General features: G+C 40.1%; 1 protein-coding gene across 4 annotated transcripts in view; it reads left to right on the top strand.

Moving 5' to 3' along the window:
- The first annotated feature begins 326 nt into the window (after positions 1-326).
- The window catches only part of LOC118742986 (activated Cdc42 kinase-like), a 26,955-nt gene continuing 1,913 nt past the window's right edge, over positions 327-25,368 (top strand). The window contains exons 1-12 of one of the 4 annotated variants that reach the window (XM_036475435.1): positions 327-728; positions 1,823-1,892; positions 1,964-2,357; positions 6,719-7,020; positions 7,087-7,227; positions 7,297-7,456; positions 7,533-7,855; positions 7,924-8,077; positions 8,143-8,912; positions 8,986-9,223; positions 18,178-19,941; positions 20,245-20,461. In XM_036475435.1, the coding sequence (XP_036331328.1) occupies positions 725-728; positions 1,823-1,892; positions 1,964-2,357; positions 6,719-7,020; positions 7,087-7,227; positions 7,297-7,456; positions 7,533-7,855; positions 7,924-8,077; positions 8,143-8,912; positions 8,986-9,223; positions 18,178-19,941; positions 20,245-20,439 (4,515 nt within the window). In that variant the 5' untranslated portion in view covers positions 327-724 and the 3' untranslated portion in view covers positions 20,440-20,461. Of the gene's footprint in view, positions 729-1,822; positions 1,893-1,963; positions 2,358-6,718; positions 7,021-7,086; positions 7,228-7,296; positions 7,457-7,532; positions 7,856-7,923; positions 8,078-8,142; positions 8,913-8,985; positions 9,224-9,654; positions 13,710-18,177; positions 19,942-20,244; positions 20,462-23,908; positions 25,101-25,368 lie in introns of those variants that run through there. The other 3 variants (XM_036475432.1, XM_036475433.1, XM_036475434.1) reach the window with 3 other exon arrangements.

Raw genomic sequence — 25,368 nt, 5'->3', positions numbered from 1 at the left:
TGCGTATGCGAATGCCAAAAATTGATATTTTTGATAACCATCAATAATTGTGTGAGAGGAAGTGGCGAGGAAGGGGGAAGGGCGCCGAGTTGCTCGTGCTCGGCCAACACGCTTTGTGCTCCCGTACGTCTGAGTAATTCTAGTTGGCCGTAAGGCTGCAAGCTTACGAATTGGTAACATCATCTAACATGGTTTTACGTGCCAACGGGTTTACGCTTCTGATTAACTACGCTATTAATGCATCGAATCGTTTTGGGTACCGAGAAGGAAGTATTTGGTACTGAATTTTTTTCTTGTATAGGATACCAAGTGTTGTGTACAGACAGCTCAGCACATCCCTATTCATTTGTCTGCTTCAGCTTCGTGTTTCAAGTGCACCCCGGAAAAAATTGATAAAATTTTCTTACAACTGGTGTATTAGTTGAGAAAATGTGTATATTAAATTGCAAATTGAATTTGTGCTTCATATAAATCAAAAGCAAAGTGAAGCTGAGGCTTAGGGAATGTTTGGGACCTTTTGCACTGCGTTGGTGATTGTAGCGATAGCAGTGGACAAAACAGAAGCAGAGTTTTCTGTCTCGGCAGCGAGCGTCGCTGCGCTACACTTTTGGTAACAGCTTCGCTTGTGGATCCGGGAGGAGGGAAGTGTTCGTCGCCGAAACCAGCAGCAACCAGAGCTTCCTTAAATGCAACAGCAACAACAAACTCAGTCGCAGCCGCAACAATGGGTAAGCAGAGCTTAAATGGAGCAGAATAACAAAGGAAATATTTCATATATGCAAAAATGACAGACAGTAAAAATGCTTCCCAAGCAAAAAAAAAAAAAAGAATGAAAGCACATTCCAAATTACAAAGCAGCCGTTTGAAATGTGATGCCCACATTAAAACCCTCACCCCTTTCGTCGCCAACCCCGTTCAACAATAGCGTTAAAAAGCTATGGCGTATATTCTGCAGCCGCACATTTCGTGCAAAAAAAAATCAAATCGATTTTGCCAAATTCACGGACAACAGTTCAGGGTAAACTGCCTGCGAAGTGCGAGTGTAATGCCAGTTGCAATCGTCAAAGTCCATGTCGAATGAGAAAAACAACTACAACCAACCTACCCACAGACCGGATGGCAGAGGGTTGAGTCAGCGCGTTTCAAGTGCGATAAGTAATTATGTTCGCAATCTATGTATGTATACGCGTTCATTGGCTGAAGACGGGACGGACAAACGGAAAGCAAACAAGTCTGCAAGGGCTTGCTTCCACTTTTGTTCGCAATGCGATTCCATGAAATGTTTCGAAATAAGTGCCGTTGGCTATTTTTAAGTCATTCCCAGAGCAAGCAACAAACCGTAAAATGTGTGTGTGTATGACATTGCTGTCAAACTAGGCCAGAGCAACTTTCGTAGCAAGCAGCAGTGGCAGCAGCAGCAACACCAAGAAGTCAAGCATTCACCGTAGCCATGACAGCCGGCCTAACATATGCTAGACTGCACTGTAACAAGACTTTTGTTGTGCGCTCCCACTTTACACCCACATGCGGCATGCAGCAAATGATAATAAAATAAGAGAAAAAAAGAAATTACTTGTCACCATGGACAGATGGGACGTATACACACGGGCGTTTGACCAAGAGGCTATCTTCTTTGCTCTGCTGCCTTGGCTAAACAAAAAAACAAAATTTTGTTGTTGCCATTTGCATGGTTAATCAAACTTGCATTCAATATAGAAACACGACTGGCTGCTTTGTAGAAATGAGCATTGTTCGATATCACTCTATGCCCTAGTTTAAGAAATTGTATATAAAAATAGATTTATTTCCTATTTCTTTCTAGAATGCCCGCAAATTGATTTGTATGAATTCCTAACCGAAGCAGAGCTGCAACATTATTATAATGCAATAAAGTGAGTTTAGAAATCGAATCCCACGCATTCTTAAATTATAGACAAACAAATTATCATATTTTCCTTTGCAGAAACGAACTGAAAATCACAAATGCTGCCCACGTTAAATATGCAACTGATGAAGACCTTAAGCATATTGGACTATCGCGCCCAGAAATACGCCGATTGCGTAAATTCTATGAAAAGCACTTCCCACATGGTTATCTGAGCAAAATTAAGCGGCTACTACAGGCACCGGCGACAATTGTCAAGCGGGACAGCAGCGATGGCACTTCCACGCTTTCAAACGCGTCATTACACAGCGCAGCGGAGTCGCCTTCAGCGGCGCACACCGCCAACTCGCCCAGCAAGGCGCCAAATAATAAGCACATTATACCAGCCGATTCTATAACGGTGAATAAGCAATTGGGTACTGGTGAATTCGGCATAGTGCAACAAGGCGTGTGGACCAATGGCACAGAGAGGGTAAGTGTATGCATTTGTAGTGTTTGAATCAAGTTACTTTATTTATTAAATAGTTTAATTCAAAAGCAGTACAAAAACTAGACCTATGCTGTATGCTTTGAAAACTGACAAAAAGTACAACTGAATTTTTCAACCAATGAATAAGTTAGCGATCATACACGGTAGTCAAACCGATAAAACTTATCGGCCTTTCAGTGTTGCCGCTACACCATCCCCCTCCTTAGAGGCATCTTCCTCGATTAGGCACTCATCCCAAAAACGTACGCGCCGATTTTTCTTACTGGCTCTCTTGAACATTGCTATCTCCTCGTTAGGAACATACGCTGGCTTCAACCTATCGATGGTCACCGTGACAGGTTTGGCTTTAACGAGAATTGTAAATGTTTTCGGGTGACGCTCCAGCACCTTAAAAGGACCTTCGTATGGAGCTTTCAATGGTGTCCTCACAGTGTCATCCCGAAGGAAAACATATTTGCAGACCCGTAAATCCTTGGGCACGTAAACCACCTTACTACCATGAGTTGACGTTGCAATAGGGCGCATTTTTTCGAAGTATACGTGCAACTTTTGAAGAAACTCGTGTTCGCCAATGCGCGGAGTGTCCGCTTCGAAAAAAAAATTCGCCCGGTAGTTTCATCGCCTGACCGTAGACCAGTTCCGCCGTGGATGCTCCTAAATCTTCCTTCACGGCCGACCTCAGACCCATCAGCACCACAGGGATCTGATCCGTCCAATCATGGTTCCCAGCGTGACAACGCAACGCGGTCTTAAATACTCTGTGCCATCTCTCGACTAAACCATTAGCCTGCGGATGGTAAGCTGTGGTCCGCAGATGTTTAATACCGAGAAGCCGAGCCATCTCATTAAACAAATCGCTTTCAAATTGCCGTCCTTGATCGGTGGTTATGTATTTAGGAACCCCGAACCTGCATATCCAACCGCTAAACAGAGCTTTAGCCACTGTCTCCGCTGTAATATTGGGCAGCGGAATAGCTTCCACCCACCTAGAGTAACGGTCGATGCAGGTGAGACAATAGATGTAGCCATTTGATTGCGGAAATGGACCTACTAAATCTATGTTTATATGCTCGAATCGTTTATCAGGTACTGAAAATGTTTGCAGCTCGCTACGTGTATGGCGGGTAACTTTACACCGCTGACATTGCTGACAACTCTTCACCAACGCCCGTATATCGGAGTTCATGCCCTTCCACACGAACTTGCTTGCAATTAGCTTGATGGAAGTTTTGACGCCCGGGTGAGCAAGCCCATGTAGGGCCTCAAATATCACCTTACGCAATGATTTGGTTACGTAGGGCCGGAGCCTACCGGTGGAGGTGTCGCAGACTATATCTATGTCAGAGTTCTGCAGCCTGTGCTTGCTTAACTGCAACGAGGTCGAATTTGACTCCATCAAATTTTTAAGCTCCCCGCAACTTGACTGTTCGTCTCGAAGTGCCGCATAGTTTATCGATGAGTTATCAATTCCCTCCATGCGTGATAACATGTCTGCAACTATATTTTTCTCGCCCAGAACATGCACTATTTTAACCGTAAATTGGCTAATAAAATCTAGCTGTCGTGTCTGCCGAGGGGAAAGCCTTTCCCACTTTTGCTGAAACGCGTGAACCAACGGCTTGTGGTCAGTATAAATGGTAAATTGCGTGCCTTCCAAAAAATAGCGGAAATACTTCACAGCGGAGTAGATCGCCAATAATTCGCGATCATAAGTACTATATCGCTGCTCCGTCTTGCTGAATTTTCTTGAGAAAAATCCCAACGGCTGCCAATCACCTTGCATTCGTTGTTGGAGCACCGCTCCCATTGCCTTATCCGACGCGTCGGTCATGAGTGCCAGCTCTGCATCTTTAATAGGGAACGCTAGCAAAGCTGCATTAGCTAATTGGTGTTTTAACTTTTCAAAAGCCGCAGAAGCTTCCGGCGTCCAGTTTAACAAAGATCTGTCGCGCTTTTTGCAAGGCCCCAATATCTTCTGTAGGGGTGTCTCAATCTCGGCCGCATGTGGTAGAAAACGCCGATAAAAGTTAACAGCGCCTAAAAAACTTCTTAGCTCGTGTGCCATTTTAGGCTTTGCTCGAGCGATTAAAGTTTCCACGCGGATTGGTAGTGGCTTAATACCACTTGCTGACACTGAATGCCCCAAAAATTTCACTTCTGGCAAACCGAGCTGACATTTGTCCAGGTTGATCACCAATCCCTTCTCGCGATATCGGTCAAAGAGTTTTCGCAGGTGCCCTACATGCTCCTCAACTGACGTTGATGCTACCAATGTGTCGTCCAAATAGGGAAAAAACGAAAGGCAGATCTCTAAGCGTGTCGTCCATAAATCGCTGAAACGTCTGGGCCGCATTGCGCAAGCCAAACGTCATATATCGGAACTCAAATAGTCCGAATGGTGTACTGATTGCGGTCTTGGGCACGTCTGCTGGATGCACCGGTATTTGGTGGTATGCTTTTTTGCAGTCGATAACAGAAAAAATTTTCTTTTCAGCTAGATCGCTAGCAAAGTCCTGTATGTGACGGATTGGGTATTTATCCGGGATCGTCTTAGAGTTCAGTCGCCTGTAGTCGCCGCAAGGACGCCAACTGCCGTCCGCTTTCTTTACTAGGTGCAAAGGACTGCTCCATTGACTTTTTGACCGAACGCATATGCCGCTATCCAAGAGATTATTAAATTCTCTTTTCGCTACTGCCAGCTTTTCCGGTGGTAGCCTACGCACCTTTTGTGACACTGGCGGTCCCTTTGTCTCAATGAAGTGGCATATCTGTGTTTCAGTCCCTTTACGTCGCGCCGGCTCCTTCAACAGATCAGCATATCGGATCACAAGGTCGTGAAACACGCTGGTAGATTTAATCGTCGTTATATTTTGATGTTGGCGGGACATTCTACACGCGCTACGTAGGTCTGACCCATTGCGAACCAACGCCTTGTCTCTTACGTCGACAAGCATGCCGAAATGCTTTAAAAAAATCTGCTCCCAATATAGGATGCGTCACGTCAGCGATGGTGAATATCCATGTAAAGTTTTTTTGCAGGCCTAGATCCACGGTGAGTTGTTTCTGTCCGTACGTATTTATATGAGTGTTGTTTGCTGCTGCTAACTTTACTAATGAAGCTTGAGAATTGTCGTTACTGTTGCGTGGCACCACAGATATTTCTGCTCCGGTATCCACCAAAAAAGAAAGTTTTGAAAGTCTGTCCTTAATGAACAGGCGACATGCGTCAGGCCCTATCCTTTGATTAGTCGCCGGAAAGGACGGGCCAACTAGTTTTCCTGCGCTTCAGGTCGAAAATTACAAGGTGATTTGCACCTGGTGGCACGGGCACCGAATCTGCGATGATACCAGCACAACTCGCCCGATGGTGATCTTACACTACGAGAGCGCGCACGAGGCGAATAGCTACGCTGACGGCTTGTAGCGCGAATAACTGGTTTTGACACCCCCAGTTCTAAACGCTCCAATCGCTTGTTCAATTCCATGATTGTGCCTTGCAAAGATGCGACTGCGCCTACATCACCACTAACAACATTAATGCCAGAGTCATCAGCGACCGCCATAATATTGTCTGCCTTCTCCGCTAAGCTGTCCAGCTCTCCAGTTATAGTTTCCAAAATTTGTTGCACGTTCCTTGGAAGTTGACGCAGCCACAGCGACTTAAGCACCGCCTCGTCTAAGTGACCATCTGCCAAGTCTCGCAATTCCCGAAGGAAAGTTGTCGGCTTCCTACCATCTATTGTGTTACCGCTCAGCAAACGCTTCATACGTACTTCCTTCGATTCGCTGAATTCCTTAATTAGGCGCTCCTTCAGTGCGTTGTACTTATTGCCTGCCGGAGGCCTTTGGATAATATCTGCTGCATGCTTTAGCACTGAGGAATCAATTTCTGCGACTAACGTATAAAACTTAGTCTCATCTGTCGTAATATTTGAGCGAATAAATTGGGCTTCAACCTGCTGAAACCATAGCCGAACATCGGGCTTCCAAAATGGCGGCGGTTTAATTGCCACCCGAGCGATTTGCAAATTCGAAGCATCTACGAAAATTTCTCCGTCTCCTTCCGTGTGCATCTTTACTTTCGACGGGGTCACCACTTTGTAGTGTTTGAATCAAGTTACTTTATTTATTAAATAGTTTAATTCAAAAGCAGTACAAAAACTAGACCTATGCTGTATGCTTTGAAAACTGACAAAAAGTACAACTGAATTTTTCAACCAATGAATAAGTTAGCGATCATACACTGTAGTCAAACCGATAAAACTTATCGGCCTTTCAGTGTTGCCGCTACACATTTAAAAAATCTTAGACTAGTAAAAATGATGATTTTGCCTACTTTTCAGATTCAAGTGGCTATAAAATGCTTATGCCGCGAGCGCATGCAATCAAACCCTATGGAATTTCTCAAGGAAGCCGCTATAATGCATTCCATTGAGCATGAAAATATTGTGCGTTTATATGGAGTTGTATTGGCTACGGATTCATTGATGTTGGTTACAGAGTTGGCCCATTTGCGCTCTCTGCTGGAATGTTTAAAAGATCCTGGCTTGCGTGTCAGCTTTCTTACCATTCCAACACTTTGCGAATTTGCAATGCAAATTTGTAATGGTATGAGTTATCTGGAAAACAAGCGACTCATACACAGGTGCGTATACTAGTTGCTGCTTTGTATGTTTCCTTTATAAAATTTTCCCCTAATTCTATATTTCAGAGATTTAGCCGCGCGCAATATTTTAGTCTTCAGCAAAGATAAAGTCAAAATTTCCGATTTTGGGCTGTCACGAGCTTTGGGTGTGGGCAAAGATTATTATAAAACAAACTTTAACGTTAATCTAAAGCTTCCAATAGCTTGGTAGGAGCATTGATGACTTGTAAATAATGGTTAAACACACCTTCTAATTCTATTGCTACCTAATTCCAGGTGTGCACCGGAATGCATCAACTACTTGCGCTTCACCAATGCGTCTGATGTATGGGCTTATGGCGTTTGTCTGTGGGAAATGTTTTCTTACGGTTTTCAACCATGGGCTGCACTTACTGGGCTACAAATACTTGAAGCAATAGATGCACCAAATTATCAGGTCAGTAGCCCAAAGCGTGATTTTCAACCTCCAGAAAAAAATATACTTACATTTTCCTTCCATTCCAAATTTGTAGCGCCTTGAGCAACCGGATTGCTGCCCGCAAGAATATTATACACTAATGATGAAATGCTGGCAAGACGATCCTGCCAAGCGTCCTAAGTTCAGTGAGATTTACGAGTTACTGCCCGATATGAAGCCTGAGCAATTAAAAGCGGTTGTACATTGTTTAGAACCTAAAAAAGACAACCTGTTGTATCGCCAGGGCGATATTATAACTGTACTAGATCGTAACACGGGTACACCCTTCTGGAAGGGTGTACTTACGTCCGGTAAGACAGGTTTCTTCAATCCCTCTAACACGGTGGCGTACTTAGAGGGTTTACCCACGGCAAACAGGTGAATATTTAAAGCTATAGTGTGGTATTTATCAAAATCTAACTAAAATATCTGTTTCGTCTTTGTAGAGACTCGTTTTGCCGCACTACTGAACGCATTAGCAAGCGGAAACTGCGCACGGAAATGATTTCGAAACCGCAAAACGATTTTAAGCATACTGGGCATGTTGGCATAGATGGTGACTCATTTGGTGATATCGCTTTTCTTGGCAATTCACAAAATGTAACGATTTTTATTTTATTTTAATTTTCTGCTTCATTTTTAACGTTCACTTTTATTTTCGGCAGTATAATCATGTTCCACGACAAATTGTAACACCTTACAAACCCTCGGAGGATATCGAACAAACGCCACTTTTACTGCCACCCACACCGACCAGCCCCGATTCATTACAAACCGCAAGTGGTTATTTCCCCGAGGAGGGTCATGGCACCTCAATGAATCCCACATTTATATCATCCACTGAAAACACACCCAAGCATTTCAATACCGGTAATGGTGGCCAGCCGTCTTTTGAATTTCCCGGCCAGCAGCCGCATTCAAAATCCTTCACCAATCCCTTCACACATAAAGGTGATGATGAAGTTTTGGTGGGTGGAGCATTTGCCATGCAAAACAACAATTATGGCTTGGATAGTCATAGCTTCCAAGGGGACATAGCTGCGGCACAACAATGGCGTGAAGCCGGAAAGAATGGTGGCAGTACTGAGGATCAACACGAATATCATGAAATCTCTGATGATGAAATTACAGCCGATAAGTTGGACTTTGGCCCTTCACTTTTGGATGAAATAAACTCTATGTTTGGTTCAATGAGCGCTAGCGTTAGTGTTGCACCGCCAAAGCCATCAGATTTCGAGCATACGAACAAAAAGAATGAGTTCACAGAAATTTCTTCGAAGTTGGTAGGCAAAAGTGCTAGTTCGGGCGACACTAACGGTAACAAATTTGGCACATCTTCGAAAAAGAAGTCAGCAGGTACTGTCAAGCCTATATCGGTGAAAGATGAACGCATATTGAATCAAGCAATCGAAATTGCAAATGAAATAAGTGCAAGGTTGGTAGCCATCGGTTGCACAAACAAAAATTATGAATGATTCTTTTTTTATGCTTCCCTTTTTTATTTTCAGATCAATGAACGATTTAGTGTCCGATCAAACGTCCAACACACAAAGTCCTAAACGTAAATTCAGTTTCCGTTTTCCGCATTTGACAAGCGGAGGTGGAAGTGACAAAACGTCTGGAAGTAATGGCTCACCCACTGCAGGTGGTAGTTCAAGCGCTAATGCTGCTGCGCAAAAGTCACTTTCGCCGTACTCGAAAAAGAAAAACTTCACCGAGGAATTGGAAAGTATACCAGATTTGCAGGTATGTTAAGGAATTTTAAAAATAATGTTTTAATCACAAGCAAATGGATAATGCTTGTTTAGAAGTATAATGAAAAGAGTAGGATTGCTACGAAAACTGTGCCTTTTTAAAATGGAAAGAGTTCGGCGGACTTAACGCCTTTACAAAAATATATTTATGAGAATTTTGAAGTACGTTAATTTGCACATTATTCTCAACACTACTCTTTCTGCCAGAGCTTCGAAGCAATACCTTCTCATAATGTCTGCGCTTTCCATTGAGATTTGTTGCTAATAACTCCATATTTACTTCTCTCCCAATTTAATGTGCTTTAAATTTTCTTTGGTTTGGTTGTTCGTTCCTCATTTATAATTGGTTTGGTTGTCCGTTCCTCATTTATAATTGGTTTCACAATTTTTGTTTGAAAATTCATTTTCAATGGTTAATGAAAGAAGCGATTTCGCTCCTTAAGCGAAATTAAAAATGTCAATGGTCCCGATTTACGTATACCGATTTTTGATAAGGAAAGCTCGGATTTTTGCTTTGAAAAATCTCGCGAAATTCTAAGTCGTCCACTGAGTTTGGATCCACCGCCATCGGTAATGCAAACTGTGACACCACCGCTAGCTGCGCTTGACGCGCAATCACAGCGCTCGGCGCGTAATCAAAAGAGCATTAGTGAGAACATAATGGATATCGAAAACACCTTGAAGGCCCTAAATCTGGACTTCATGCATACATACACAGAGTTGGATAAAACCGACTCGGATGAGACGCTACTAAACGAGCAGTTTTCCAATATCGTTTCCTCTATTGAGGACGAAATAAGCAGCGCCACAGGCAGCCTCAAATCTGCCATTTACAACTACAGCAATGGCGTGCAGACTATGTTCGATTTCAATGCTGCCACCAGCCATTTGGACAAGCATTTGCAGTACATCAATACACAAAACCATGCGCAGGCCCAGGCAGTGCTTGGTGATTTAACGCAAGACCAGAAAACGGCCGAGGACAAGCGCTCCAGCACACCTGACACTGGCTTTGCTTCGCGTGACACCAACATATCGCTTTCGCGCCGCAGCAGCCAAAAATCTAGCTACAGCCCACAAGAGAACTACTATAGTCCCAAAGAGACGGCAATAATGGCTCCCAGTGCCAGCAGCAGTAGCTACATGGTCCAGAAGGATGACAGTATGCTGATTACCGCTGAGCGTTTCGGTGCCGCAAAATACGGCAGCTGCGCTTCTCCAAGTAAAACGTCCGCGCTCAACGCCAGCAGCAGCTCTGTTTACTGCAGCAATCCGCTGAAGGGCGCAAGCGGCTTAGGCATTGCCGATGCTGAGCAGTGTAACCAAAGCGGCCACCGCCAGCGCTCCATGTCTTTCACCGACAATCCCATGAACCCCATCTCGCCGGTGCAGTCCGAGCCTCAACAGCGCTTGAAACGCCGCTCAACGCATTCGGCTATAGGCAGCCGAACAACGAACAAACCGCATACGCGTAGCGCTTCCTCTTATAAGCCGCGTTCGATACGCGCGCGCACCTTGCGTCGCCTTAGCTATAACCCCATCATTTTAGACTCAAGCACATCAAGCGATGATGACCCGGTTAGTGATTGTAATCCGAGCATTGCGCGTTCTGAGTGCGACATACGCGCGCGCGTCTCATCGCTTTATCGCCGCCGCCGGCCGGTTAGTGGCGGTAGCGTCGCTGGAAGCGGTGCGGTACATAAGCTACTAACGCCCGGTTGGCAAGATGACGCGGACGATGCGTCAGAGTTGACTACGACGTCACAGAAAAAATTATACGGCTCGAATGTCAGCATTAAATCGGCGCCGCATTACAATTATGGTACGCGCGGCATGTCGCACCACTACAGTCGACAGTTGGAAGAGCAATTTGCCTACGAAGATCGAATTTACGATTTTGGTGGCGGACGCGGACCTGGCAACAATTACGGCGGAGTCGGGGTTGCTATGAAAGGCTTTGACTTGAATGGCGGTAAGATGCGTAGTGGCAACGGGAGTCTTGGCATAGGTTTGAGTACAAGCGGTGGCGGTTGTGGAGGCTCTGGATCAGGTTCATCCTCGGCTACATCTTCAGCGCCACCGTACAGTGGTGGCGGTGTTAGCAACACGGTCATGGGCAGCGCCGGAGAGCGTAACTTTAGTCCTCTTACCGGTATCAGCGCGCGCAATGCGGTCTTCCACGAATTCGACGTCAGCCGTTTGACAGGTAAAAGTCCCACTTCTAATTTCGCCAACTCTTCGCCAGAGGAGCGCAATCGCGCACATCCATCGCCACCCAAATCGCTGCCGCTACCGCCATTGCCACTATTGAATGCTGCTGCGCCCGCAATGCCAGCCGGCAACGCTGTGACCGTTGCACAAACGTCTTTGGGTAGCGGTAAACAACAATTGGAATTCCAATGGCCAGAGAAGATACACGCCTCAACGGTGAAGCAGAATGAGCTATTGTGGCGGCAACAGCAGCAACGTCAACAGGGCAAATCATCGTCCAAGCAGCAGTCACGTAATGCATTTTTGGGTAGCATGCGCGTTAGCAGCGCTACTGCCGGAATGGGTCTCGGCCTAGGCAGTGGCGTTAGCGTTGGCGTTGGCGTCGGCGGAGGACCCGTCGATCCGATTTACACCAGTGACAGTTCTTCCAGCGATAGCGATGAATTCGCTTTTCGCACCGAGTTCATACCTCATGTTCCACCAAGTCCAGCTCCATAACTAAGAAGAATGCTGAAATATTTTTTCAATTTACTTTTTGGTAATGTATTGGACGAGCATTAGCGCTGAGATGCGCCGACGAAGAGACAAGAATTGATTGAAGCAAAATGGCAGAATTGAATTAGGAATAAGCTGAATTTTATTGTTGTAAGCAGAGCAATTTGTAGCTTCGAAAATGCTGGGAGTGCAACTAAGCCGTTGCTTTTCAGATTTACGAATACACGTTTGTATAATTGCTGTTAGAAGTTCGAAATCGCAACAAGTTTATGAAGAATTGAAATATTTTTAATGAAGAAATAATAAAAAGTTTGCAATTGGCGTTATCGATGTGCGCGTTAGCCGGTCGATCGGTCGGTATAATGCCTGTTGTGGGAATTGATGCCCAAAGGTTTATTGACAAAATATTTACAGCGCAGATAATTCTTAACATAGGGAGTGCCTTATCGAGAGTAATTATTTTCTGCACCACTCAAAACACACACATTCATACATATGTATGTACTTATGTACATATATCATATTTGCGTGAAATATTTTCTCGTAATGCCTTTTGTTTTTCTCAATTTCATTTCACATCTTCATTGCGCGGTTTCACACGCAAAAACAGAAACAATAATTCACAAATATGCGAATTTACATCACATATTTACCAAACAGAAATACAAAAGTGAAAAGTTCCCTATTTGCAAAATAAATTTTTATGCAGACTTTTTATGCGCAACAATCAATAGCTTAATGGAATTTTTATGAATAATATTATTACTTTTGCATTTACATTTTTGCTTTTATAAGAGTAGGTAACGCAAGAGCGAGAAGCTACATAAAAACAATAAACTTTTGAACACAATTCAGATTGAAAGCGATTTCAACAAGTATAAAGGGAGCACTATTGTTGCAACCGTCGTAGTTAGATTTTTTCCGAAAAAAATCTTTGAAAACGCCTTATTGAATCCGAATTATTACGAACTCAATATTTACTTTGAATGCAGCCGTTCGTAGCAAGGCGAATTCATATAAGGTGATAGCGCTAGTACAAAAACAAAAAACTTGCATGCCAAATTTCAGCTATTCTTCGCTCATGGAGGAAGAGGGAAAGAAAATCCCAACTCTCTCACTTTCGCACTCACTCATAAAAAGTTTTGACATCTGTGTACCGAGGCGAATTAAAGTAGCTGTTCTAGCAACGCCACCTTATATGAATTCGCCTTGGTTCGTAGCAATTCGAATTCGGTGATAACATTTTCTTAAATTTCACGAAACGGCCCACGATGCATCTAGTAATAGATCCAATAATCACAAAGAGAGAAGAGGAAAGATTACAGGAAGTGTTTATTCGAGTAAAAATGACGCACAGGCTCCTCAAAACATACGACAAAATATTGATAAAAACATAGCTCATATCTGATTGCCAAGGAGGTCAACTTTTGTTGTTTTTTTTTGGTCACCAAATATTGGTATGTTCTGCCAACTTTTTATGAAGTTTGAAAATCCGATTTTTAGGATTTTTGCTATAGAATATGCTACATTAAAAAAAAAAAATAAATTAATATCAAAACAAAACAAAACAAATGGAGAGCTGTCAATGCTGAAGATCAAAAGATGAAGAATGTTTTCGTAGAGCTCTGGTTTCTTTAATGCACTTAACTTAATTAATAATATGATGAACTTTGATGATGTTTGACTTCTCTGATCCAACGGTACATTTCGTCGTTTAAAGTACTAAACTGCGTAACTGAAATTTTTTGCAAAATTTGGATTTACTCATACAAGCTCTTGGCTCAAGCCTTATCCATTCGTCCTGAAATATACTAGCCAAAAATGCGATTGCTTTATAAAAACGAGGCCCATTTTGAAATATGAGAGTTTTTGTTGATACGCGGTTCTGTAATTAAAACGACGTTTTGAATTTTATGAGTGTTTCAGACGTGACCCTCTTATATACTTTTCCATGCGATTCGCCGTCAAATTGAGAAAGAGACCTTTTTCAGTTATAAAAATAAAAGTTGAAACATCTGACTGCAACTGAAAGAGCGCAACTTAATTTCGAAAATATATATAATTTGTTGAAAGTGCTGTCAAACCATTCGAGTGTTACCGTTATGACACTGATTGCGAGTTCGCTAGAACTAATAAATAATAATTTTGAATATAAAATCATAAATGTTTGTAACTAATTATTTTTCGGATTTTAATTGTTCAGTTATTAATATTAAATTAATATTTAAATTGAAAATAACCGAGAGATATAACAAATAACCGGTAATGCGGCTCGCGGTTGCATTTACTTATCGAGAAAGATTGCCAGAAATTTATCGGAGGACACTTGCTAGGTATGACTCCTCATGCAACTGCTTTCTGGAATTTCTCAATTTGACAGCAGTTACTTAAATTTTTTGTATAAAACGAAGTGGGGGATTGTAAAGATGTTAGTTACTTCACTTTTATTTCAGGTAACGATATGTAATAATGTTTTGTATGAAGTCTCTGAGCGCTCTGAAACACCCTGTGTTTATTACTCATTAGGGGTATTGTCGAAGTCTTGCAAAGCCCTTGCACGATTGCACCGTTTGCACGGTAAAAACCTATTTTCTTATGAAAAATTCTTAGGAAGTTCTATAATTCGAGGTCATATCAAGAGTATTTCTACGAAGCATCTGCGGTATTTAAAAAGGCTGAGTGCCTGTAGCTCGAAAACGAAACACAAATCATTTTAATAAAACCTAAGTATTTTATGCTATTTTTAATCAATCAGCTTTTAATGCTTATCCTCGTACGTAGCCCGTTTACTATGGTATTTTATTTAAAAAACGACGAAACTTTCGAATTTCTATTAACTTTTAGAAGTTCTCAAACGAAATCACTAAGTTTTACGCCATAAAAGTAGCTTAATTCTAAATAATATAAAGCAAAAATATGGAAGAAATCGTACGTAATCTTGAAACTTAAAACAATCCCTGCATACCAGTCCACAAAACAGTAAAATATGTAAAAACAAAACTCACACTAACAAACAAATAATTGATCTCTTGAGTGCGTTTTAAGCGTTTTAGTGTAGGATTGACAAGTTAATGGCTCGCAACTTTTGATTAGGCGAGATTTGTTAGGTCTCAAGCTCTTTTGAAAAGTTTGTAAGCTTATAATTACATAAGTACGTACAACTATCTCTGCATGCTTTCCATATGCATTTTAAAATGTACTTACATATATGTATCATTAAGCAAAAATTAAACTTACATACATATACAAGTATAAATCCCTAACGTAGCCGCATTCGTAAGCATACTTAAGCGCGATATTTATTCTAACGAACTATGAAGATCAAATGGATTCTGCATACTTACATAAATATGTAAATAATATACATTTGATTGTAATTTTTCCATTTTCTTAATTTAAAATTCTTTAAACTTATTTTCGACATTTGCCAATTTGCGTGCAAATCTAAATTCTAATAAGTAATTATTAAGCGATACACTTAAACACGTATAAACCTATATACTTACATACATACACGTACGCGTATCTTGGTTTCTTGGCGACAAAAAAATAAAATTAAAAAAAAAACGGGAAAAAATTAAAAAAATCTCTGCCAGCTGATAAACCAAATGTCTATTTCTAATACTAATCGACTAAAACGTAAATTTTCTATTCTTAAAAATACGCAAAGATACACCTCTTAATTTTATATAGAAGCAATAAAAGCAAAATCTGTATCTACATATAACTACAGTATTGTATTGTATTTGCATGCATTACATGGCCGTTTGCATTTATGCAGTTTCATAAAGGGTAAAAAAAAACTACAAGTACTAAAAATAAAAGGAAGACAAAAAATACAAAAAAATAAAAATAAAAAATAAAAATAAAAAATTATAAATTTATAAAAATCAGCAGTATTTTCTATTACATGTATCAAAAATCTAAAAATCGTGAATACATAATCAAACTAATATACATACATACATATATAGGGTGCCTTACCAAAAAAAAAACTTGCGGGTTTTCAACCGGAATTATAAAATTTTTTATATTTGAAGACTACCGCCAACAAATTTCGTAAATTTTTTTAAAGATTTGCATGAGCTGGATCGATTTTAAATTTAAAATGAAAAATTTTTTTAAAAAGTAATTTTTTTTAAGGAATTTCCGAATGGGCCCAGCGCATGTAAATCTTAATATTTTTTCAAAAAATTTTGTACGGAAGTCCTTAAATATAATTAATTTTATAATTCCGATGGAAAAACAGTACCGATTTTTTTCGTTTTATGGAGAGTGATGCACCCTAATATACAAAAAATGCATACACACATATGTACATTCAAATATTATATATATTATACAAAAAACAAAACAACAAAATACATAACTATTAAAACAAAAAAAAAAACCAAAAAAAGAGTTGGATCGTTGAGTTGAATCAAAATAAAAATAACAATTGCTGAACTTCGGCATTAATTGAAATGTTAAAATGAAATTAGAGTGATACAATTTTATTCACGAAACAAATGCATTCAATGATTGAAGTAAAATTGTTCGAAAAATTCGTATGCAGTTTAAAAAGTGTTCGGTTCCAGTTTGCAATTTGACATCTACAAAAACATTAACAACAAAAACAAAACAATAAAAGAAGAAAACAAAAAGAAAACCAAAAATAAAATGAAATAACAAATAAATAAAGATTATTGTATTTCTATACAAGAAACTCTGTTGTTTGTTTAAGTGAGGGAACACCAAAGCAGCCTGGAGCAACTCCATTACGGAGTGCATTAGAGAGGGGTATGTCCAGGCGAGCACGCTGAAGTGGACTATCTGTGTTTATAGACTTCCGTCGTTTTTCACTTCCGATCAAATTTTATATACTTATTTTTCCAATTCCGATTATTTTTAAGAACATTGGAGTTGAATGGGTTAATTTTTCAAAGATGGGTTAATTTTTCAAAGATGGGTTAATTTTTCAAAGATATAGCTTTCCAACAATGAAAAATTATTTATTTAAAATTATTGTACTTTAATATTTTCTCAATGCAAAACGTGATAATGTGTATAGTTAATTAAGAGCATCTTATAAATTACCATGAATACAGGGTGACAATAAATAACGTGTTCTTTTTTATCTTAAATTTTTTTTAACGCAAACAGTCCATCAAAAAAAAAAAAAACAAATAACAGTAAAATGGATATTTAATAAAAACATATTTAGCCGGTTTCAAATTGGGCCTTCTTGGAACTCCAAACGTGATTTAAAATTTTCGACGAAGTGACGCAGGTTTTCTGCGGACAGCGATTCCTTCAGTACCTCCGTGCTTAGCACGTGCTCTGTCCTCAAAACTAGACAACACACTGTAGTCCATTGCGTCAACATCCGGCGCGTATGGTGGCTATTCCGTAGAGGAGATGAAGTCTGGAAAAAGTGTTCTGCACCAGTTCTGCGTCATTCTAGCTTTGTGGGTCCACGGAAGTACCAGGGATTTGAGAATGTCGCGGCGGTTCACCTCTTGGTTGATCTTGACTCCATGATCCACGAAAACCATGGAGTTTTGCCGCTGGCTTAAATTCCGCTCCAGACAAAACCCAACTACAGATTTTGACGGCTTTTGCTTTAGAGCTCGACATTCTTGGATTCGAACGTGTTTGTTTTCTCGTCCGTGAGGAGCTGCACTTTTTGGAGCTTGTACGCCTTGAGATCCAAGTCCCTTTTAGCTATTTGCTGCACCGATTCACAGTTGATCCCAGTCTCACGAGCTCTTTTTCTCATTGATACCCTCGAATCTCGTTGCGATACTGTCTTTTCCGCAACACCAAGCAAACGCTTGCGCTTTCCTTGACGAAATAACTACAAAAAAAAAAAAAAAAAATTTACACATATAAAAGACTATTATATGGAGAATCTAACTAAACAAAACTTATTTGCCTAACGTACAATACAAATTCATATGAAGTCGTATCCACTGCTTTTCCGAAGTTCAATGCCCTTCTTTTACGAATAGATTTTTTGTTTTGGACTTCCATGTGTTAAAGCTTTAGTGTATTGGTCAATCTTCTTTTTGTAAATTTGGTTCATACACTTTTTCCATGTATTTACGTACATACATACATACGTATGTACATACATATGTGCTTTATATTTGTATTAGTTTCTCCGATGATTCATTTCATATTTTTTCTTTTATTTTGTTCGTGTGTTTAATTTCTTCCCCCTTCACCCGACCCCAAATTCCTATGCTTATTTCTTTGCAGGCCATCATCGGCGAGGAGGGTCGTGAAGCCTACAACAGCCTTATTGAGCGCAAGTCTTCCATGGGCATCGGCGTTAGCATGGGCCTTAGTCCCGCTGCTACCCTTCTGCGGCATTTCGACACAAATGAATTCGAATTGACTACCGCAAAAACGCTGCCGCGTCGCTCCATGCATTTGCACGAGCGCAATGAGCCGACGCGCGGCATCACCTGCCGCGACAATGGCGATCAGGTTGTGGTGCCATTGCACAATGCGCCGCGTCCAATGACACTGCCGACGCGCGGCGCTGCCGGGCGCACCAAAAAATTAGACTGTCTACCTGGCGCGCGTGCGGCTAATGGTGGCGCCGCCGCCGATGAGTGCGCTGAACATAATGCAACATCGCCGACAAGTAATGGTGAGACAAACGGTGGCTCTTCACCCTGTGAAAGCCCCAGCTACTTGACAAATACATTTTACAAGTTTCCCGAAAATGCCAGCGCAAATGCAACAACAAGCACGCCAACTGGCGACACCACGAATCCGATACCTTTGCCGCCGCGCGAAGGTAAAAAACACATTAAGACAAATGCAAAGCGGCATGTACGCAAATATCCGCTAATTATACCAGTCAATGGGCTGCAGCGAACGCTCAACATGGTGACCGAGACCACACCCACGGAGGATGGCTTGAAGCCGGTCACAGCGCTTACACTTAGCAATGGTGTGATACAACTTGTGTTGGCAGCAGGGCAGTCGCCGCAGTCACAATCGGCCGCTTCAAAGTGCCACTCAACACCAGTGAATACGAAAACTGCAGCGACAACGCAACATGAGTCACAACGCCATCTGAACGATGGCCACACCTACCAAAATCTAGACAAAGTGGACGGGCAGAGCGGTGGCACTAACGCCACCGATTCAGCGTCGCTGCACTTCGAATCCATACTGGAAGCGGACTACGATAAGGGCAATGTGCTGCAGTCACCCGATGTTACAGACGGTTTTTACAATTTTTCCATTCAAAAGGAACAATACAACAAGGGCAAGGCAGTGGAATTTGATGCAAACAAAATATCTGGTTTGTATGTGAACGAAGACGAGTTGCGCAATCTGGACATTGAAAGGAATCTCAAGCTGCAGCAGGCCGCAGTGGCAATGAAAACGACAGTTACAACTGCAGCTGTTGCAACGACGAAGCCAACGCTAACGGCTGTGTTGACAAAATCAATGAGTCCACCGGCTCCTTTGATAACAGCAACAACACCAACAGCAGCGACTGCAACAATAAAAAGCACACCCACTATGGTTTCCGCCGCGGCTGCAGTAGCTGTAACGGCTGTTGCAGAAACCGCCCTGGCACCAAAAGTGATTACAACTCCAGCCGCCGAACCTGCCGTTTTGCGTGAGAAAGGCAGCAAGGGTAGCCTAACAGCCGACAACGAATTGGCGGGTAATGCGCTTTTCAAGAAAGTGCGCGAATCTGTTGACATGGCTATGGATAAGAGGGCATCCAGTGTTAATGCCATATCCAGTAGCGGTAGTAATAACAGCAGCAGCGGCGGCGCCACACCGCGCGTGGTTGCGCGCTCTGCATCAAGTGTGGCAGCAACACGCCCGCAAACCGAAGCCGAATACTTTGCAGCGGCCGCTGCACGCCTAAAAGACTCGAACTCTGTGAGCTGCGAGGATTTGCTGGAATTCTCCGATAAGAAGCCGAAGGGGTGTGAACGTGGCGTAGATTCGGACGAGGTGCGCATCATGGTGAAAGTGCTGGGCAAAGATGTGAGTAGAAAGTGTTATGATTGTAAATACTTTGTATATGGTGGGGATTATAATGAAAAATCTGGCAGTGAAGATTTTGAATATAGTATAGAAGTAGTATAGCTTTTAGAGCCACAACAAATTTGCGTTTATTGCATTGTATAACGGCGTTTTCTTTTCTATAAAAAATGTTGGCTTTTCATTATCCTCTCCTTATTGTGCGAAGGGGGCAATGACAAGGTAACATTTTCGTGCTATGTACACAACACATACATATATTTAAAACGTTACATTTATGTATATGTACATATGTATGTCTTTCAGATCGTCGAACCAACACGCTGTCTCCAATCACTTGAATTCATCGGTTGGGATGTGCACAAAGCAATTAAAATAATTAAATTGCAAAATATTTTGCCTGAAAAGGAACTGAGTCTTGCCGAGTCGGTGGAGGCATTTCAAAAATACGAATGGGATTTGCACACGACTGCGCTCAAGCTGAAGGTCAATAAACGCTAATCCATTCAACCAGCAAAAAAAAGGCCAAGAACAATGCATACTATTTGAAACTATTTTGTTTTTTTATATACATATATTGGGACTAAAAATTTTATTGTGATTACTATTTGCTCGAAATCTATTGGATTATTGTTTTTTTTTGTTTTTTTTTTGTAAAACTTACAAAGGTAATAAAAAGTTAGGTTTGTTCCACAAGCTACTCGAAGTCACTTCGAGTTACACATACGCGTTCCATCAGAAAGTTTTCGCGTTTCTTTGATATACGCTGACAGTTGGAACTTGGCTCGAGTTTTTCTACAAGTAGCTTGTGGCGCAAACGTATTATTTTTAAGAAAAAATTTAACTGTCAAGGACACACCAACGAGCGCACAAAACCCATGTACACAATTCATAAGATAAAACAACATTCAAAACTTTCATTTAGTTTTAAGTAACACGAAATGAACAAAAAAAAAAATCATTTATGTAATCAAACAAAACCAGTCAGTGCCTTTTCGCTTTAAAGCGACGTTGAATCATCTCAGTTCAAGTTGCTCATCATTTATTCAAAATAAAAAAGAAAGGAGAACAAAAAATCTTTGTATGTGTGCCTTGGAATATTTACATTAAATAATATTCATATACAATATTTACATATGTACATACATATACCTATGGCCAAAAGAATAGAAACACGACATTTTGACAAGTTTAGACTTTGCATTTTACTTTCGTTTATTATTTTTTCATAAAGGTATAGATCGATATCTAACAAAAACAAAAATTATGCTGGATTTCCACAGGTATTAACAGCCGGTTTCACCAGCAATTTAAATGGAAACTAATTTTTTATTTTCTGTCAATTCCCATATAGAATTCAAAAAATTAAAATCTTTTTTCACTTAAATTGCTTTAGTGAAATTGGCTGTAAATGGAAAAAATTGTAATGACAAACTTGGGCATTAATATATGTTTTTGTCATTACGTTAAAAAATAGCCATTAAATTCATTTCCACATGTAATTTTTCAAATGCCTAAAATTTTTTTGTAATTTTAATGCCTAATGGCAATTCGGCGTTAAACAATGTTTAATTAAGATTTTAAACTAATTAATCAGATCGCCTTGATTTTTGATAATTCTTTTTTCCGGCGGTGTTACGCACTTTCTTTCATAGAAGGGATGTTGGAATTTTTTGTTGGAAAATAATAAACATTAAATAAGCGAAAGAAAAATAGTCAATGCTGGTCAGAATGTCGTGTTTCTATTATTTCGACCATAGGTTTATGTGCATACATACATATGTATGCCATTGTGCCACATCTCGACTGCAAGTGTGTATCTCATCAAAAGTACTTATTGCATTCGCATGTATTGCATTTCACTATATTATGAAGTAATGTCGACGCGATTTTATCTACATTTACATATTTTATAAATGAATTTAACTACGCAAACATTTAATGCTAACTATTTATCTGTTTTAACTGATTACATGTGTACATACACATATGTATGCATTGTACACAAATTTTATCTGTAATTCCTTTGACCGCCTTTGTTTCGCGTTGTACGCATTTAGATGATTAAGTTTAAAGTTTATAATATATTTCTTTCATACATATATATACTTACATACATACATATATTCATATATTTTCAATATACACACTTATATACTACACAAGTTCTTTATTAATATTAATATGATCAATATCAATCCAGAAAAAATACTTCGAATACTCGGCATTTTTAATACAATTCTTATAAGTATACTGTATACATACATACCATATTTACAATATTTACATATATTACTATAATATACATATTTACATCTACATGCATATGTATGTATTCATATATGGCAAATTTCTTTTATGCTACCCTCATAAATATGTATAAAGATATATTGTCTTGTCTGATGTCTTGCGATAATTACAGTTATATCTATTGAAATTGTTATCTAACCATCTCATTTATAAAACAACAAAAAATAAATAAAAAAACAAATAACTTAATAACCATTTTTATTATCGTGTTTAATTTTTGTGATTGTCATTAAGGATTAGTTTCTCCTCTCGCTTGTTTAGTTTTGTTTCCTTCTCTCTTCACTGTAGTAACCGGCGAACGCTTGAAAATATTTCCTCATGTGAAACTGCCACACTAGGTACCTGTACCTCCTATAAGAGGAAACGCATATCTGTGCTCATAAGTTTAAACAGTGTCCGAAACACGACATCCGTGATCGAATAAATACTTTTTTTTTTGGAATTGATTGAATGAAATGACAACTGTTTTCTCTCTCTTCAACACAATTTAAATTAAAAAAGCGGACTCGTTATCGAATGCCTTAATGTCCATATCAAATTTCGAATACATATATCAGAACCATAACTTGTTATTCGTTTTTTTTTTTACAATGTAATTGCTCCTTCGTTATAGACTTTGATTATACATATAGTATTTCGATTCGTGCTAATTGCTTCTGACTTTATAAATTAAAGAAAATATAAATATGCGTTTAAATTAATACAATTTATGGCTACGTTTCTTTATACATTCCGGATAATCTCATTTCACAGCCAGAATAAACAGAATGTGTTTGAAATATACGTTAACATATCATCAGGAACGTTCTAAAGAATAAGTAAACAAAAAAGATTATTCCAAACGTTCAGAATGAATAAAGAAATTCAGCCTATGTATAGGGGCCGTGATTTTTTAGTCTGGGGCCCGAGTTTTCTCTCGACGGCTCTGACGGAACGACTGGCGCGTAAATCTTCTTGAGTTTGGGATATGTTGTGGTAATAGTCCTTGACCAGGGTTAGAACTACGGCAGGCATAAATGGGAGTAAAAGACGTACAGAAAATTAAATTCTATAGAAGATTTTTTGTACATCGCCCACTTTCCGGAAAAAGGTCATAATCCAAAGAAAGAAAATATCTGAATTTATTATTTCTTTTATTAAAAGAAGAGGTTTACAAAGTAAGACAATCCTTTTTTTGGGTTTTGGGAAAAACGTAGTAGATCGTAACGTGATAATTTGTAAATTTTCTGAAAAGTAAAGTTCTAACTATGTCGTTGACTGGGTTTTTACTAGTCGGATGTAGTGATGCACCGTAAAATAATAAGGAATAAGCAATGTTTATTTTAAAATTGATTACATTTGAGACTATTTTAATTAGGCAAATACTAAAAAAAATTTAGGTTAGGCCACTTCTGCTCTGTGGCCTCATATATAAATATGAGATTTTTTTTTTAAATCTTCAATCAACAAAATTTCTGAACTTTTTATCGTCCTGCAAATGATTTTTCAACTTCGTTTCTCTAAAGAAATTTACGCAGGTATTGTTGTGTAGTGTTGGAAATATCAATAAAACTTTTCAATAATTATTTTTAACTTCATTTCGCTTGATTCGTGGAAATAGTTTATTTATAACTAAACGTTTTGCTTTTTTAATTTTTTACAAAAGCTGTTGTCCCAATAGATAATGTCAAAGAAAAAACCGAAGATCATCTATGACACACGGACTGAGCATCCGGATCGCGCTAAGAAGGAGAATGAGTCGTTCAAGGAGGTAATTGTGCCGATAGAAGCCATTGAAACGGCGCTGCTGCTGCTGCACTCCCAAGAAGATTCGGTGCTTGTTACAGTTTTCAAGAACATAACGGAGTTTGCACGCAAGCAGGACGAAAATGTAGTGGAACTTAGAAAACTGAATCTACTCGATTTGCTATTGGCGAAGAAATTTTATATGACTTCTGAAGCGATAATGATAAGACGATTTGCGATGTATCTGGCCTGCAGCATGGTAGAGAGCATGAGTGTTTTGCAAGATTTAGAGCCAAAGCAGACGATGTCCATACTTAACACATGCCTGGAGGTGTATATGCAGGAAGTGGACGATTTTTGTATGGAGTACTTGACGGTGATTATCAACAAATGCCTCGATGATCCACAGGTGGCAAATGAAATGCTAAAACAAAACGAATTCTTGGAAAAGTTCTTCGTCATAGTTGCTAAAACTGAGAATCCCGACATTTTGTGGCAATCTTTCGAGGCCATACATAAAATGCTGCTGCTATTGGACGCGCAAAGCCTGCAGGAATTAAGCACATTGCCACTTTTTCCCATTGATCGTGTGCTCTGCGATCTCTCCAACGACTACACGGAAATACGTAGCGCTGCTTTGAAGATAATTAAGGATCTGGTGGTCGACACAAGTGACAGCTCTGCTTTTGCCGATGTCGGGCGTTGCATATTCACGCTGCAGCAGTTAACACAACTCTTTTGTAATCACGCCACTACCGACCATGGCAGCGAAGCGATCGAAGCATTGGCCACTGCAATGCGCACCGAGAAGATGGCACAACTCTTTTTCGAGCACAACCTCTTCGATCGCATCATACAGAATGTGAATGAGCACCTGCTAGATTATTCGGCGAGTGTTAAATGCAAAGTGATGTGGATCTTCGCGGAGAATGCTAAGTATGAACAATTTTTGCAGCGCCTCTTCAACGCCAGTGTGACCGACTTCTTATTGGATTGCTTGCTGCAAGTAGATCCGCCTGGTCCGGCGCCGCATGTCATAGCTGGCTTGAATCGCATGATGAAGCATACCGCTGCGGCTAATCGCATAGTGCAGTGGTATGAAGCGGGCGTGATTGAGCGGCTTGTCGGTATGTTTGCTTGAATTTAGATGTGTATGGCATACGGATAATAGAATGGGGATAATGATAGGAGTAAGAGTAAAGATAAGGATGAGAGTAAGGAAATGGTTAGGCATAAGGATGAGAATGGTGATATTGAGGGTAAAGGTAAGGAAATTGATAAGGCTAAGGATATGGGCAAGTATACAGAATTAAGATACGGATAAGAACAAGGATAAGGAGAAGGACAGGGATAAGGATAAGGATAAGGATAAGGATAAGGATAAGGATAAGGATA

This window comes from Rhagoletis pomonella, unplaced genomic scaffold (genome assembly GCF_013731165.1).
Source record: "Rhagoletis pomonella isolate Grant_MI unplaced genomic scaffold, Rhpom_1.0 Rhpom_scaffold_00007, whole genome shotgun sequence".
Taxonomy (NCBI): Eukaryota; Metazoa; Arthropoda; class Insecta; order Diptera; family Tephritidae; genus Rhagoletis; species Rhagoletis pomonella.
The sequence above is the reverse complement of the archived record's forward strand: the minus strand, read 5'-3'. Positions and strand labels throughout refer to the sequence as shown.